We start from the raw sequence: 17,219 nt of genomic DNA on the forward strand, positions 1-17,219 counted from the left end.
AACCCCTTGCCCTACACCTTCTACTTAGGCGCCCTCTGTGATTCTGCAGCTGGGGAGAAGCGACATCCATTAGCCTTCCCAGGGTCCCGAGGGCACCCGTGACCCCTTACCTGTCACGCCTTCTGTTACCAGAATGAGTGTGAGGAATCTCCACATCAGTAAGCCTGGTTCCATCTTCCCGGCTCGTGGGATAGGCTGTGTCCTTTGGGGCAGCGAAGATAAGGCCTTGCTCTGCAGAAGGCTGGGTTTCCTGTCAGCCTCCCGTCAGCATCGTGCTGGGAGGCGGGGAATGAAAGAGTCAATCCCTGCGGGCCGCCGTCCCCGCTGCCCCCGTCATCTCTGTCACCGACGGCAGTTGTCCTCTGCTCAGCCAGGAACTTGTGCCTGGCCGTCTCTGCTTCGTCTCAACTACAGGAAGCGGTTTTAACCAGGCTTTTTTCTGGGAGGTGTGGGCTGGGGTTGGTGAGAAGGATCGGGCTTCGTTGACGTGTCCTTTCTGCAGCTTCACTCAGAACAGAAAAAGGGGGATTCCCCCGCCGTTGAAAGGTGAGCAAGCAGTTCTTGGCAGTGGTCGCAGATAGCGAGCGTCTCAGACACGTACGTCACTGCGAAGTCAGGGGACTCCCCCAAACGGACAGCTCCCTGAGGGGCAGAAGCTGCCACATGGGACGGGAGCACAGCCATGCCAGGGATGGGGGGTGGGGGCAGCCTTAGAAACTTTCTAAAGCTGTCTGACCACCGATCCTTTGAAAAAGTCTAGTGGGCATCGGGACGGGGGCTCCGACGTTCAGATATTTGAAGGGGAAGCAGCAGACTGGCCCAGACTCAGAATTCATGAATAATCTCCCAAGGTGCATAACTGCTGTTGACCGTAGACATTTCGCCAGGACGTCTCGGGTTTCCAAATGTGAGTTGTCATTTTATAAGATATTTTGCCTCCAGATTTGTCTTTCTCTTAAAAGAGCCTACGAAAAGTGGGCTTTGGTTTTCAACTTTTAAATTCTTTTATTGTCAGAGCTACCTCTGATTCTCATGAAGTGGGTGACTCTGTTTTGCTACTTAGAAATTATGTCTGTTAGCGATCGTCTTGTTAGAGTAAAATACGATTTTTAAAATATTAGAATGAAAGCAAGGATATTAACAAAGGAAGACCACGTGGGCGGCCAGTGGTTCCAATACGTATTCTCTCTACCTGTGACTTTCTGTCAGCGAGACAACCACCTCTGACACGAGCCTTGGAATTCCGCTAACGAACCAGGAGGCCAAGTACCAGAGTTTGCAGAGAAAAACGGCAAACTCATCTCTTTCTCAGAGTGGGATACTTATCAAACTGTGACAAGATTATCTTTTAAGATTCCAGAGCAAGCCTAACCGTATGGCTGGAAACATTTTCAACCGTCTGGAGTACAGCAGTTCCTGTTCGTCGCTCGTCCCCATAGAAAGCCGGAGATTTTTGCCAGCTCTAGTTATTTACCTGTATGCTTTTGAAACAAATGTACCGAAAAATCGGAAGTATAATACAAAGAACTTTTCTCCCCTCAACCATCTGTGAGTCGTTGCCGATGTGATATCCTTTGTCTTTTCTTGATTTCGTGACCTGACGCTTTTGAGGGCTGCAGGCGAGTTATTTTGTAGATTATCCCTCAGTTTGACTTCTTTCTTGTTTCTTCGTGATTAGATTCAGGTGTCGCATCTTTGGCAGGAAAAACCCGGAAGTGCTGCTGTGTTCTCATCATCGCTCCCGTTCAGCCTGTTACTGATGACGTTGATCGTCTGATTAAAGAGGTGTCTTCTAGGCGCACCCCCCAGCCCCGCCTTTAAAGTCACTGTTTTCCTCTTTGGAACAAATATTTTGTGGTGTGATGTTAATATCTCATCACACATCGAACTTTCAAATGATTCATTTACTTATATCTAGACGGACTCATGATTTTCCATTTTATTATGCAATGAGTTATAATCTATCACGTCATTTATTGCTCTCACTTGTCTCCCGTTAGTCCATTGGGAATCCATTCAAGCTGGCTCTGTGTCCCTTTGATATGTCCTCATCATTCTTCGAGTACTTGCTTGCTTTGGGGGCATAAAACGATTTTTCTGTCTCATCTTATGCTTTTTTTGGTCTAGTCCCTGGAGTCGGCCATTTATCCAAGGAGCTCCAGTTCCTTTAGAGGAAAATAGTCCTTAGAAGCCAAGATATGCTCATTGCTATTGAGGCGGCACAACTCTCAAGCTCTCCCAGTGGACAGAGCACACACGCGCGCACACACACACGCACATGCACACAGGTGCATACACACGCACGCACATGCACACGCACGTACACGCACACACACGCACGCACACACACCCCTTTATATCCACATCTATTTCTACATCCATCTACACATATCGAAAACGGTGAGTTCACACAGATACACCTCACATCCCAATCCCGACCTAACAGCACAGGGTAGAATTCTAGTTCTTCCCTTTTCCACGTTTGTAATTCCCTTCTCTGGCTGCGGGACATTTGATGGCCATTATCCCTAGTCCATTTACTTTCCAGTGAGTCCCCTTGTATGTCTCTCGTCTCTCGTCTCTGACACCACCGCTTTTCCCACTGCTCTCTGCCCGGACTGTGAGTTCCTGTTCTGAGCCAACGCCAGCTGTGAGGGAATGGCCTCCTCACCCTGGCCAGGCTCTGACACCCCTCGCCAGGCTGCCCCCATGCCCCCGTGGATGTCCTTCTGACCCTGCTCGGGTGCTGCAAGCCCGTGTGGGGCCATTCCCCTTGGGGACAGCCTCCTCCCCTTGCGTGGTTCTGGAGCCTGTGTCACCAGCGGCGTGCGTGAACTCGCTCCCCCTGCACTTGGGCTCAGATAGCGCTCTCCTGTCTGCGGGTCGTTGTCGACCCCCCTGTCATCCTGACCAGACTCTGATATCCCCCACCAGGCTGCTCCATGTGGGGACCCCTGTTCCACTCTGCTTGGATCCTGACTCCCGATTCTGGACAGTCTCCCCATGGAGACACCTGCTCACCCACTTGGGGCTGTGACACTCCCACTCTGGGCTACTATGTCACCTTCCCCCGGACACCACAGCTGCCTCCCTTGCTTTGCTCCGCCTGAAAGCTTTCAGAAATGGAGGAAGAGGAAGGCTCGTGTCCACTGTTCAAGAGGAAGGCAGTAAAGGGACAATGTGGCCAAAATGTGAAATCCAGACCACCGTGGAGAGTGAGCACAGACGTAACGAAGAAGCGAACAAGTCCGCCATGGCCTCCAAGCTTTTAAAGTGCTTCATATTTCTTTAAACTGTAAAGCATCTTAGGAATTAATATTTCTTGTCAGAAAGTAATAATCACCTAACGTTCACTAATACCTTCCATTTTATATCAGTTTCTTTTTCTTCTATGAAGTTAAAGCAAAATTAAATTTAATGATATTTATTTACAAAAGTTTTGAGAATCAAAGAAATATTATCCAGGACTCATAAGGTATACTTGGATTAGACAGCAAAAATTAATCTCACAGATTAATTCATCACTGTATAAAATAATGAAAATTTGAATCATGAGTCTTTTTGCTTTACAATAGAACTTCTTTAAATGCCTTCTCATAATAATTAGAAGAGTTAAATCTCTTTTATTTCATTAGTAACAAAGTAATAAAATATTAGCAAAATAGATTAAATATCTTATTTTACATTTTTATTACTAAAAATGACATACGAATCATTAAAACAAAAATAGTGACTTTTTAATCAAATAACTATACTTTTTATGAGTAGTATTGCTGAGTCAGAGCCCCATATCAGAAGCCACCTTTGAAAATTGTGTGCTGTGGCCAGGCCACCCTGAACAAGCCCGATCCCGTCTGATCTCAGAAACTAAGCAGGGTCGGACCTGGTTAGTACTTGGATGGGAGACCACCTAGGAAAACCAGGCCCCGTAGGCATAAAAAATATTAAAAAATAAGGGATTGTAAGCTGACAAGTTCCTTGCAATCTGTGAAGTCAACCGAGTGTTGTCTCGCCTAAAAAAAAAATTGTGTGATATAAATGTTAGGCATGCATTAAACTGTAATACCATAAACACGAAGAGAGCGTTGTCTCGCCTAAAAAAAAAAAAAATTGTGTGATATAAATGTTGGGCATGCATTAAACTGTAATACCATAAACACGAAGAAAGGAAAACCCTAGTTATGTGACAGAGACCGCTGGCCTTTCTTCTTTCCCGCCAGCTGGGGCACTGTAACCGGAGCATCCTGGAAGCTGCTTGTTGGAGATGGCAGCTCTGTGCTCCACCTGGGTTCCTGAATGCCTGGGGCACAGCTACCTGTGAGCCAGAACTTGTACCTCAAATTGCCAGGTAAGAACGCAGCCAACTTTTCTGTACAGTAAATCACATTACCGTAGGATCTTTTGTTACAGCGGCTTAGCTTACCCTAACTAATATAACTGGTCTCAATATAGATCAAACTTCACGTGGGCCCACATCAGTGATTTCCCACGGGGCAGCAGGCGTGCTGGGGAATGGCTCAGCGATGCTCAGATCACACAAGAATGGCTATAATAACATAATAGCTTCAGTCCGATGCATCCTTAATGGAAACAACAACAACAACAACAGCTTTTCGTGAGCTTTTAATCAAAAATGTTTTACCATTTTGCTTGAAGCAAAAAATCTAGCCAAATGATTCAATCGTATGACATGTTATTCAAGGTTTCTTCCTGATATTATTTTTAAGTTTCACATAAACATCAACTTGATATTCAAACCAAGATATTGCCTAACGTTCAAGAAGCTAAGCGACACCTAGGGCCACAAGAAAAGCAGCAGAACAAATACCTTTAAGTATTTAATTGGTTGTAATTATAAAATATGTAAATTCACATCAATAAAAAATTTTAAATACCATATCATAAAGCCCACACAATTTTTCAGACCAGACCAGAGGGCCGACTCCTGGCACTAAGGTGGACAGATGTAGAACAAATGACTTAGCTGACTTTTGCAGTTCGCACCGAGCTGAACTTTCGGTCTTAGCGCCCAGTCTTCATTGACCTTGATCTTTAGAGTTGATGTTTCACTGCACTATGCAGAGCAGGATGGAGGGAAAGGGGAAGAAAGTGGATTCATTTTGCCCTGAGTTGTATGTAATCTCCTACTGAAGCTACGCGTGTGCTCATGTGTGTATACGTATATGTTTATTAAACCTGGTGCCCTTAATGAATTCACAGCTGACACAGAAAGACACTTGCCTGTCACTTCCTCCAGGTGGCCTTTTCTAACCCTTTGTCCTCACTCCTTCAGAGTACTTGCCACACGGCGCCGTAATTTGCCGTTTATGCGCCTTTCCTCCCTCCGGTCTGGTGGGTAACCTTTTGGGGGGCTAAGAACCCTTTTGAGGATCTGATGGAATCTGCAGTTTCTTTCCTTGGAAAAAGAAAAATGTGCATCAGCACATACCCAGTGAGCTGGAAGGCTGTTTCAGAAAAGTCATGGGTGCTTTGAACTCCAAGCGTCTGAAGACCACAGATTAAGCATCTCCATGCCAAACTGTGGGCTCCAGAGAGCGGTGGTCCCCAACCTTTGTGGCACCAGGGACCCGCGCTCCTGTGAGAACCTAACGCCTGATGATCTGAGGTGCAGCTGAGGCGGTGATGCTGGCGCTGGGGAGCGGCTGCAAATACAGATGAAGTTTCGCTCACTCGCCTGCCATTCACTTCCTGCTGTGCGGCTCAGTTCCTAACAGGCCAGGGCCGGTAGTGGTCCATGGCTCGGGGGTTGAGGACCCCTGCTCTAGAAGACGGGCCTATACCCAACATATCTTTAAACTCATGTCACCTAACACAGCACATAACACATGTGGGTGTCCAGCTGCTATTTGTTAGGATGCATATGCATAAAAATATAACTAGCATGTATTGGAGCAATTTCAGACAAATTCTTTGTGAGCACATGTCAAAGTTTTGTTTCAAACAAGAAGGTACTTTCCAATAAGACCTGTTCAAAGATATCTTTCCTGGTAGATACATATTTTTCTTAAGAAGAAAGGTAGCTAGATAACATTGATAGATTAGGTTCAAGAAATGAATGTTTTGTAGAAGGTAACTGAGTTCCTCGCAGGGCAGATGGTCAGCTGTGCAAGCTGAATCTAAGTTTATCAGGAAATAGTTCAACCGTTATTATCAGAAATGCTTGCTACTTCTCAGAAGAAACTGTTCCTTACTTACATCAGACAGAGAAATTTCTAACCTAAGCTGCCTTACCTTTGGCTTGAGACAATTTTCTAAGAGTAAAAGTTGACAAACACTAATAATTATTATAAGGAGAACGATAGAAATTCTGGAAGGGAGAAGATACCGGGTGGGTGTAGCCTTGGTGGGTGGATACAGAGGCAGCAAGGCATGGTCCATGGTCCACCAGAACTGGAGTTGTGTAGACAGGCAGTGGATTTAGAGTGAGTTGGACCTCGAGGGGCAGAATAAGAAGTTTGGACTTGAGCCACTGAAGATGTCTAAACAGGGGTGGCGCACAATCGACCGACATCCTAATTAGCCCGAGCTGGCGCAGTGAGTAGGAAAGAGTAAAGGTCAGGGGAGATTACACACTTAGAGATGCTAAGATGCTCTCCAGGCATGAAACAAGAAGGACCTGAATGAGGCGGGTTGGGATGGCAAGGAGGGCTGATGCCAGCCTATCTTGCAAAGGAGAAATGCAGGTTTTAATACCCGTTCTACAGAGAATGGAGTTTGTGAGCTTTGGCAGAGGTAAAATTCACCGATTTGAGTTTCATCTTTTCCTTTCCCTGAACGCTCCCCGGTGAAGATGCTAGACTTCAATCGGAATGAAGAGACCAGCAGGGGGAGATGAGAGGCGATGGCAGGTGGTTAAGTCCAGGCACAGGAGGCTGAGGCCAGGTGAGTGGCAGGGGGGCGGTACCACTGACGGATGGGAGTTAGCTGGTCACCCTTGGTTCTTCCCTCATCTCCACTGTATCGGATGGCCCTGGAAGACAGACGCTTTAACTTTTGCATTTATCATCCAGGCTATCCTAAACTTTGGTTCCCCAATCTCTCCCCACACCCCGCTGATGAACAGTCAGCTTGGGACGGAAACCGTTTCTACTTATCAGAGTCTCAGTAGGGGACGGGGGTCAAGGAGCAGCAGGTGCAAGAGGAGAAGGTGTCGAGAAATCAATCACCATCGTTCACACTTTCTCTTCATCCGTCACTGCTGCGTGACGGCTGTCATCTCGATACGCCTCCGGTCCCAAGCGGCACCGATTCTCCCATGAAAGGAAGACGAGAGACATGGATCATGACGATTGAATAAAGAAAGAAAAAGTAAAGAGAAAGGATGGAATAAGGAAGCAAGATAAGGAAAAAAATGAACTCAGCGAGAGCTGGTGAGTCGCGCTAGGGGATGGGGCACCACAGCTTGCGGACTCCCCATCCTCGAGGAGGATGATGTCGGACCGGAGACTGAAGATTGCTAAGATGAGCTCTCTACGGAATCCACTCATTACCGTTTTCAGGTATTAACCCACCAGTTCTTCAAGGTGTGGTTGATAGGGAGGGCATGAGTATGCACAGTAGAGATGCCGAGAGAGAGGAAGGTTGCTTTATAGAAAGAAAGAAACAGTGGATGGCCGATGGAGAAGTAGACGAGAGAGAGAGAGAGAGAGAGAGAGAGAGAGAGAGAGAGAGGCAGAGAAGAGGTTAGGATAGAGTAAAAAAATTAGGGGAAACTTTGGAGAAATAATAGAGACCTTAAAAGGGATTTTAAAAAATCGTTGGCAGAGAACAGTTCGCAATTTGCTTTGCAATGTTAACCCTTTCCCACCCCCACGACGTTCCACAAAAATCTTGACTGAAATTCCCCCTTTTCGTTCGTGAAGTCTGCAGCCGAATCGGCTTCGAGGAAGTGTTGAAATGCCGAGCACAGCTTTCCCCGCGAGCTGGGGTCCAGGGGGGTCCCGTTTAGCTGAGGCATCGCAGGATTTCTCTCTTTTCTGTCCTTTTGACCGTTTCATTGTTTACTAGCATCTTGACCAGGGAAGTCGAAGGAAGGGAAAGGCGAAACTCTAACGAGACGATTTCACTTCTGGCCGGTGATCCATCGACAAACGTTGACTGAACACCTGCAGTTAAAGCATTATGCTGGGATATGGGGGAGAAGCTAAGAAATTAAGATGTGCGCCGGCTCTGAGGACGCTCAGAGATGGGCCGTGGACAAGGGACGTGGCTGCCGGCTCCTGTGGGGGTCCTTTAGACACCAGCCCCGCTCCGCCTTCCCCGGGGGCCCCCACTAACGCAGCCTTCGCTCTCATCCCTCATCCCCTTCTTCTAGCAGAGCGAAGTGCAGAGCCGTGGTTTCGAACTCACTTCCGAAGAGAAGAGAACTCTTTGCCTCCTGGGACGACGGCGCCATGGCAACCAGCCTGTGATTGCCATCATGGAAGTTTTTGTCATCTCAGGCCTGTGGCGTCCCAGGCCTTCCAGACGGTTATCATTTAGATACGGCCTGAAATCTTTATTTAAAGTCACATAGTTTATTTTATTTTATTTTTTTGCACAGTTCACGCACCCTTGGGTGCATCCTTCACTATAATTCAGTTCGACGGGGTCAGGTTAAGAATCCAGGAGTAAGGCTTTCGGCCCAGGGCCTGGAGAAGCAAAGACAAAAACAGCTCCTGCTCTCAAAGAGCCCACAATCTAATTACAGGGGCTGAGGAGCCGGAGAGCCCCCGGCTAACTGAACTCCATCTGTCAGATGGCTAATCCCCCTCACAGCAAGTCGACCAGTGAGGAGAAGCTGGGGCGTGGAGCTCCTCAGTACGTTTGTGGTGGGGGTTGGGGGGGTGAACGGAATCCGCCGGGATCGATGCCTTCCACCGCTGAGAAATGGGTAATAATACTTCAGCTTTTGGCCCAGTCGGTGCCACGCAAACAGTCTTATTTCTCTCAAACCGGCGCTGAGAGAATGCCGCTGTAAATTCTGCGAAATCTACAGGTGCATCCTGTTGTCGTGACTCTGGGCTGAAGTTCTACAGTTTGTAATTTCCACCAGGTTTTACTCGATGGGGCACGGGGCACTGTGGGAAACCAAGCTCCACTATGAATCAACTCCCCTCATCACACGTCTCGTTCCCAGGGACCCATTTGTCTGTTGCACGTCACCATGGTTGTAAAATACTGGGAGAGGAAAATGTCATTTTTTCCCCCTTCCCTCACCCAAAACTTAGACTCTTAACAACGTCTGCGAAGTTAAGCCCGGGTTCCTTAGCCTGGCGTCCAAGGTCCTTCGTCCTGGGCCCTCGCCCGTCTCTTCAACATGAGTTCTCTACTATCATCCTTCATGCCGTCTTTGCTGCAGAAAAACCACCACCCCCCACAATTATCAGCCACCCACTAAGCCCCCACTGTGACCTCCTTCTTTCTTGGCCGTCTCTGCCAAATCCATCAGCCCAAATCTAACATGCTCTAAGGTCCAGCTCTAGTGCCACCCCCTAAAGGGAACCTCGCCTTGTCCCTCTGTGTGGAAATGACTTCTCTGCCTGTCAGTAATATCGATAATAGTCACCGGCGTTGATTAGACACACACTGCATGGCAGGCACCGTGCTGAGTAGTCACATGCACTATCTCAGTGACTTGCCACAGCCTCTGGATGAGGTCAGGGGACTGTTGCAATTTAGAGGTGAGGACGCTGAACGTCATCGTGATTGAGTAATGCCCACGCTCACACAGTCACCTGGGGGTGATGTCCTTTCTAGACCCCCAGGCCTGTCTACCTCTTAAACAACACCGCTATTCCATCGCTTGTGGCGTTTTCAAATGTATAACTGTGTTATAGGTCTCCGGAGACGTGGCTGATCGTTCTAACTAGACTCTACCTGCATTTAGAGGCTGGAAGTGCCTCTAAGTCACCCTTTTATTCCCAGGGCCCAGTGCAGTACCTTGCACATAACAGGGCTCAGTAAGTATGTGTCGAAGGCATGACTACGTGGAGACTCTTTTTAGAGCTCTGGTTTTGGGCAACAAGATTAGCATGGTATCTGCCTCAGCCGGTTTTCACCAGGCTCTTCCTTCACGGCATCGGTTTGAGGAGCATCATTCGGTCGTGGCGTATCTGAGTCCACAAGTACGTGACCTATTACAAAAGGTTCGATTGTACTCACATCTTCAGTTTCTTAGGCAGGAGTTCAGTGTCCTCAACCGTGAACCCAGAGAACTGGGCGCGATTAGCCAGCTGATGTCAGTTTCTTTCTCTCGGGAGCAGAGCGTGGGGTTCGCTTTGGCTCTGGACTTGCCTGTCCTTAAGATCAGACGGGCCTCCGTAAGCTGAGCTGGGCGGCCCTGTCTTCTGAGTGTGTGACCCAAGGGAGGGGGTGGAGGGAGGAGGATCGTGTGCTGCTTACTTAGATTTGGGGCCACTTTGCCCCTCTATAAAAGCTCATGGTTCTTTCCCCCACAATTCTTTCCAACAATTTCTAGTTTTGGAGCTTGAGAAAACAAAATGAAACAAAATAAAAACAAACAAACAAACAAACAAACACGGAGCTTGAGAAAACAAAATGAAACAAAATAAAATAAAATAAAATAAAAACAAACAAACAAACAGAAATACAACAGGGAATTTCTGGGTAATGGGGCCAGAAGAATATATCCTAATAGGGAAACTGTTTTTTTTATGTGACACCTGGAGGATTAAAATAGAACAAAGGAGCCTGTCTGGAGAACCTAGAAGTGACATTAGCAAGTGGTTAAATTCATGGAATCCAAGTATTTGTTTCATCATCAGTCATGGCCAGATGGGGTATTAACAATACCTTGAAGTGATGAAATTTAGTTTTTCTGAGAAGTTCAAAACTTTTTGTTTCAGTTACTTCATTTTTTTTCCTATCTGAACTACTATGAAATATTCTGTTTCTTGTCTGATAACTGAAGAGATTGAGATCTGTTGAGGTTAGGTTAATTTCAACCATGGTAACGATAAGACTAATATCTAATTTTCTCACTTATCTGTCTTTTTCTGAAAAACTCATCTCTCTCCTCTCATTACCCATATTTCCCCATGTTGGTGACTTGTCTGTCTATTTCATACAAAGAATGGAATTATTCCTTTTCGACTGAGCTCCTTTTTGGCGCTTCGTTACTGCTACTATTTATTGAGTACCTACTGTGTGCCAGGCACATTGCTCGGGCATTATACTGAGAACGAAACAGACAAAAATCCTTGCTATTATTATGATGCTTAAGTTCTGGTGCGGCAGACTGACAATGAGCAAATAAATAAATGAATATGTAGTGTAATGTCCCATGGCGGTGTCACAAAGAAAAATAATGCAGGTAAGCAAAGCGTGACAGGGATGGGGTGCAGAGGATGCTTTTTTTAGGGGGAGAGGTCAAGAAAAGCTCCCGTGAGAAGGTGACACTCGGCCAGAGGCCTGGGTGAAGTGAGGGAACGTGACACGGAGCTCTCTGGGGGAAGTGCTTTCTTGGGGAGCGAAAGAGCTCAGCTTCCTAGGACCAGCGAGCAGGCTGCTGCCAGCGGGCGACCCAGAAGACAGAGGTGAGAGATGCAGGGGGCAAAGCCATCAGGTTCCTGCATTTCTCTCAGTGAGATGATGGTCGGAGGTGGTAGCCTTGGCTTTGGCGTTCAACGTCTTACCTTTCCGAACTATAATCCCGATCTTGGACAAGTTTCTAAGAAACTGGGTTCAGAAATTCCAGGATGAAACGCAATAAAATCTAAGGCAGCATCCAAGGATGTTAAGCCCTACTGAAGTGTGAGAGATAAAACGCTGCCTCAGACTTAAAAATATTTTTCACCTTACAGATATGGCGGGTCCCAGGGCGCTTAGGCTCTGCTCCTGTTTCGTTAGTGGAATAAGGTGTTGGGTTTCAGAGAACAGGTTTTGGGCTTGGGAAGCTCTGGGTTCAGGAAGTTAGGAATTCATTTAGCAAATAATTTCTCTAAATCACCATTCCTTCATCTGTAAACGGGGATGATGATAGCTCCCTTACAGGGCTCTAATGAAGACTAAATCAGATAATGTGTGTAAATCGCTCGGCCCAGAGCCTGGTACAGAGTGCTGGATAAATGGCCTCATTTGTCTGAGTGGCAGTGTGGAGACGAAATGGCAGAGTGCCGTAAGCTGTGGTGCACCAGGTCTGGCACCTGGGGCAGGCGTCCCTCTCCTGCTTGGCTACTTCAATTGCTCTCTCATTGGGAGGCAGCTTCATGCTCATATAATAAGCGCACTGACTTCAGACAGGCAGGCAGACCTGGCTTCTCATCACGGTTCAGCCATTTGCTCATCGTATACCTGCAGCAAATTTCTTGACCTCTCTGAGCCTCGGTTTCCTGTCCATAATACCACCAGCGTCGTTGGCTGTTTAGGGATAAATGAGATGATTTATGTGAAGATTCCCAGCCCTTGGGTGGTGCCAGTTGTCCTCCGCCGTTCTGTGAATGTTTTATCTCTGTGCCTAGCTGTCTGCACTATTCTATGCAAGCTTTTGCTCCACGGGGGGAGACCTGTGCGACCTGAAAGTGTTACTAATCCCTCGAAACCCTCTGATCACACATAAACTCATTTCCCGATCCTGCCACGTAAGCTTTGATGACCTGATCACACCCTGAGGACCACATTAAGGGTGTCAGTCAAAGCTGTACTCACAATCAAAGTTCTGGATCAAGGCTCGCTTCCGCCCATGCACTCTGGGGATGGTGCCCAACGACAGGATGGAAAAGATAATGGACCCCCACGGAGATGTCACTCGCACGTGGAGCCGCTTCCGCAGTGGGAACGTCACTCCTGGAAAGGGGTAAAAACATTTGGTAAATTTATGGCCATTTTAGGTATGTGCGTATGTAAACTCGGCATCAAAAAAAAAATCCACATCGAAATCATAAAACATGCACAATTATGTTTTCAAAGAAGTACATTTCTTATTGAAAGGATTAGCTTTCGACCAAAACAGTTCGAAATATATGGAAAATCTTGTCAAATAAGCAGAACAGACGTCAATGTGTAGAAAATGAATGAAAACTTTTTAAAAAATGTAGAAATTTCTACATACTTAAATTTTTTTTTTTTACTGGGAAAAAGTACAAATAAGCAAAAAATATAAATGCAGAACTGCTATAATCCCACCTATACAGAGAAAACCATATTTGCAAATATTCCTTAGATACCTTTCCTGTATGTATTTACATATTTCTAAAACAACAATGACATCCTTCCGTATAAATCGTCACCCTACATAAATGAATTTCACTAAGCTTTTATTATTGACTATTTAGCTTGTTTATAAACTTTTGCTATAATAAACATTAAAGAGCAAGAATAACTGTAAAGAATAACTTAGAAAGGAAGAAAATGTAGAGGGGAAAAACAAGAAAAAAATTTTAACGGACAAAATTGCTTAGAGTTATATAAAAATGAACAAAAATCATCCTTCGCGGTATGTCGAAGGTATCACTACACACGCAGTCCCTGGGAATAATCATTTCTGATCAAATTATCATTGCGATCAAACTATCATCTTAACTAACATGTTTTCCTCCTAATGTACCACCTACTTTTTTATTTTCACTCATCCTGGCCTTCCTCCAGTCTCTGTCCGTCCTGTATGCTATGGTGGTTCTTTCTAGCCACTTCCTGCCAGCCTAAGCATCTCTTTTATCTTTTTCTGAGAACATCCGCCATGCTCATTTCCAGTTTTTGATTAATTCTACCATCTACTTTCTGCTCTCCTCCCTCCAGGCTGCTGAGCACTACTGGAGAGAAATCATACAACTTGTTTCACTAGGTGTCACTAGGGAAGTTTGCCGTTCAGCCTGGACTGGCCTCCTTCCTGTGCCTCTGTCTTGTCCCTCATCTGAATCTTCACAGTTCGTTTATCTTGCCTGCAAATTGCACGGCCTGGGTTGCAATCCTGCATCTCATGAAGCCTCAGATTCTCGGTGTGTAAAATAAGAGTAATATTAGTGACCTTTGACGGGAAGAAGCAAGAATAGTGTTTCTAATGCACTCGGAGATGAGGGGGAAAGGGGTTTCCTCCTAAGAATTAAACTAGAAAATTCCCAAACAATGGCGGTGACCGCATCTATGCTCTGTAAACCAAAGCGTTGTCTGTCAATGTGTGACTTAATGATGTGGAAATGTACGAAACTCCAGCCACAAAGAGAGGAAGGCAGTGGCAGTAAACGGCCTGCAAACCGGGGACGTCCAGCAGATGAGGGAGGCTTGACAGACAGCAGATTCCCCTTTAGAGAGTCCCCAAGGCTCTGGGCCTCGGAGTCAGGGCTTTTGCTCACCCACCTGTGCTTTGATCAGGGTTGGGGACACCCAGCCTAGACACCTTCTGTCTTTGCTCTTCTGGCCCTTTCTGCTTCCCAGCTTGATAGAAAGCCAGAAACTATCGGAGGCACTCAGTAAACTCATTTTATTTCTGAAATGTTCAACGAACATTTCCTATCTAGAGAATGACTTTCTCCTTTTCCATTAACTGCATTTTCAGTCTGCCTAAACACTTAGCCTGCACATTCCGGGCCCGAGCCCATTGTCTTTCTGCCACAAGCCCCTCTCCCCGCATCATGGGTAGGAAAAGGGAACGGATCCCCACAGCTCTGGGAATAACCTTATTCCAGGACTGAGGATTTCTGTCCTAATGCTGTACTAACATTTCATTTAGGACTTTTGGATTGAGATTCGTAAGTGAGGTTGGCCTACAGTTTTCTTCGGGCTGTATCTGTTGGGTGTCACTTCTGTGCTATTTCCACGCGAGAAATTTGAAGCGTTCTTTCTTTTTCTTTGCTCTGGAACAGCACATCGGAATTCATTGGCCCTAAAGGGTGGAATTCCTCTGTGGAAACATCTGGATCTGCTGCTCTTTGGGAAAAGAGCTCTTTGCTCTTCTTCTCCATTTCTCCTGTGACGGTCGATTTGTTTAAATTCGATAACTCGTCCGAAGTCCATTTTGAGAAATTACATTTTCCTAAAAATTATTATGTTATCCAGATTTCCTAACTTATTTGATAAAACTAAACAAAGTCACCTCTTAAGATAATTTTACTTTCCTCTGCATCTGGAGTTAATTCCCCTTATTCCATATTTTGTATGTTTGTGCTTTCTCTCCTTGTTCTTGTTTAGTTAATAGGTCAACTATTTATTTTCAAAGAATTGGCTCTTGGACCTATTTTTTTAATTCCTTATTTTTCCATTTTATGCACCATCATTGCAGGCTTTTATCGTTATTAATTACAGACTTCTGCTTTTCAAAGGTTTATTTCATTTTATTTCTAACTTCTTACATGGGTGCTTAATTTATTTAGTTTATTCTAACTTTTTAATTAATACAATCATTTAAAGCCATGTGTTTTTCTTTGAGTGCTATTTTAGTGAAATTTCATAGGTTCTGATATGTCATTTTAATTTTCGAACCTTTTTTTAGGTATTATTTTGTTTTTCTGTTTTCCTTTTAGATCCAAATGTTACTTAAGCATTTAAAGATTTCCAAGGAGTAGGAGTGTTTTTTATTTGTTTTGTCATTTCCAGTTTTATTGAATGTGATCAGATGTTATCATTCATATGGTTCTACTTATTGAACTGTAATTAAGATTTTTCTCTGTGGCCTAAAATATGGCCAATTGTGAATGTTCCAAGGACACTTGAAAAAATGTAACCTCTGTGTCAGCGTACAGAGTTTGATATATTAGATCTACCAAGTTAATTATATTTTTAAGTCTTCTCTATCCTTGTTTACCTCTTGTGCCTCTCATGTGGCAAGGACTATACCAATGATTTCTATTCATTCTCTTTATTTCTCCCATAATGTTTGCTATGAATAATGAAATGGTTATTCACTGCATAAATATTCCTATTTTTCTTCCTTGTGAAATTCAAACAGTTATGATTATAAAATATCCTTCTTAAACTCATTTAATACTTTCTGCTGTGAAGTCAACCCTGTGTAATAGTAAGTTTGTGATCCCTAATTTCTTCATGTTTTCATATTCCTGGTATAGCTTTTCTATTCTTGTAACTTTAAACTTTCAGAATCACTCTATTTTTCTCGTGTATACAACAGAGATGTGTTATAGATTTTGCTCCGCTCTGAAGTTGTATTTTTTAAAATAGGTAAGTTTAGGTTGCTTATATTTATTTGTATGAAATGTTTGATCTTAGTTTTGTTATACCGTTTTGCTATGCTTTCTGTTTTGTAACTTTTTCAAATATTTCACTGTGTGATTTAGTTTGATTTATTGTAGACAACTATATTGTATGTGTTTCGATGATTTGAAAAATTTGAATTTTTGTTTTGGGTTACCATGATAATGTTACATAATGTCCTTAATCATCTATTTCTTTAGATTATCTATTGACTCATTACTATATTTCTTTTCTTCTTTTTCTTCCTTTTCTTAATCACCAGATTTGAGTTACTTATATTCTTTCTTAGTATGCTTCCCTGTACTAAGACAGATACTTAAATCTCTACTATTTGATTTATCAGCTTGAAATATGTTTACCCTCAATGATAGATAGGAAAATCGCATTTACAGAGAACACCACTTTCTCTTTTCCTCCCAAATTCCGTTCCAGCGTTTTTAAATCGTGAGGCTTGATAACGTTCACGTGACCGTGACCTCCGCGTATGCTGCTTCCTGAGACGTACGCTTAATTCAGGGTTCGTTGCCACGTCTTTTGCAGCAGTTTTCCCAATTCATCTCAACTATGGTGATTTATTTCCAGCCTCACGCATATAAGGAATGATTCTGAATGAACGAGAACGAAGGGCTGGGTTCGTTCTCATTCAGCCTTGGACCATTGCTCCTCCTCGGCATCCGGGGGTCACACCGCCCAGCTCTCCAGAGTCTGGAATTTCACGAACTTGGCGCCACTGCGACCCCTCTTGGCGGAAGGAGAGGACGCCGGCGGGGTCGCGGCGCGGCGCGGCACGGTCCTCCCGCCAGCAGGGGGCGCTGCGGCGAGCGGCCAATGCGCAGGCGCGCCTCTCTCCTGGACCATTGCTCCTCCTCGGCATCCGGGGGTCACACCGCCCAGCTCTCCAGAGTCTGGAATTTCACGAACTTGGCGCCACTGCGACCCCTCTTGGCGGAAGGAGAGGACGCCGGCGGGGTCGCGGCGCGGCGCGGCACGGTCCTCCCGCCAGCAGGGGGCGCTGCGGCGAGCGGCCAATGCGCAGGCGCGCCTCTCTCCCC

The 17,219-nt window shown here is 45.2% G+C and overlaps 1 protein-coding gene and 1 pseudogene across 1 annotated transcript in view; one reads left to right on the forward strand and one right to left on the reverse strand.

Annotated features, from left to right (window-relative positions):
- Nucleotides 1-382, reverse strand: part of IL2RA (interleukin 2 receptor subunit alpha) — a 40,403-nt gene extending 40,021 nt beyond the window's left edge. Inside the window, exon 1 of the mRNA XM_006906948.2 lies at nt 111-382. Within this exon, the coding sequence (XP_006907010.1) occupies nt 111-174 (64 nt within the window). The 5' untranslated portion in view covers nt 175-382. The remainder of the gene's footprint in view (nt 1-110) is intronic.
- A 3,434-nt stretch (nt 383-3,816) lies between these two features.
- On the forward strand, nt 3,817-3,935 carry LOC112475661 (annotated as a pseudogene).
- Nucleotides 3,936-17,219: the final 13,284 nt, after the last annotated feature.

The sequence above is a fragment of the Pteropus alecto genome, unplaced genomic scaffold, assembly GCF_000325575.1.
Source record: "Pteropus alecto unplaced genomic scaffold, ASM32557v1 scaffold11, whole genome shotgun sequence".
In the NCBI taxonomy this organism is placed as follows: Eukaryota; Metazoa; Chordata; class Mammalia; order Chiroptera; family Pteropodidae; genus Pteropus; species Pteropus alecto.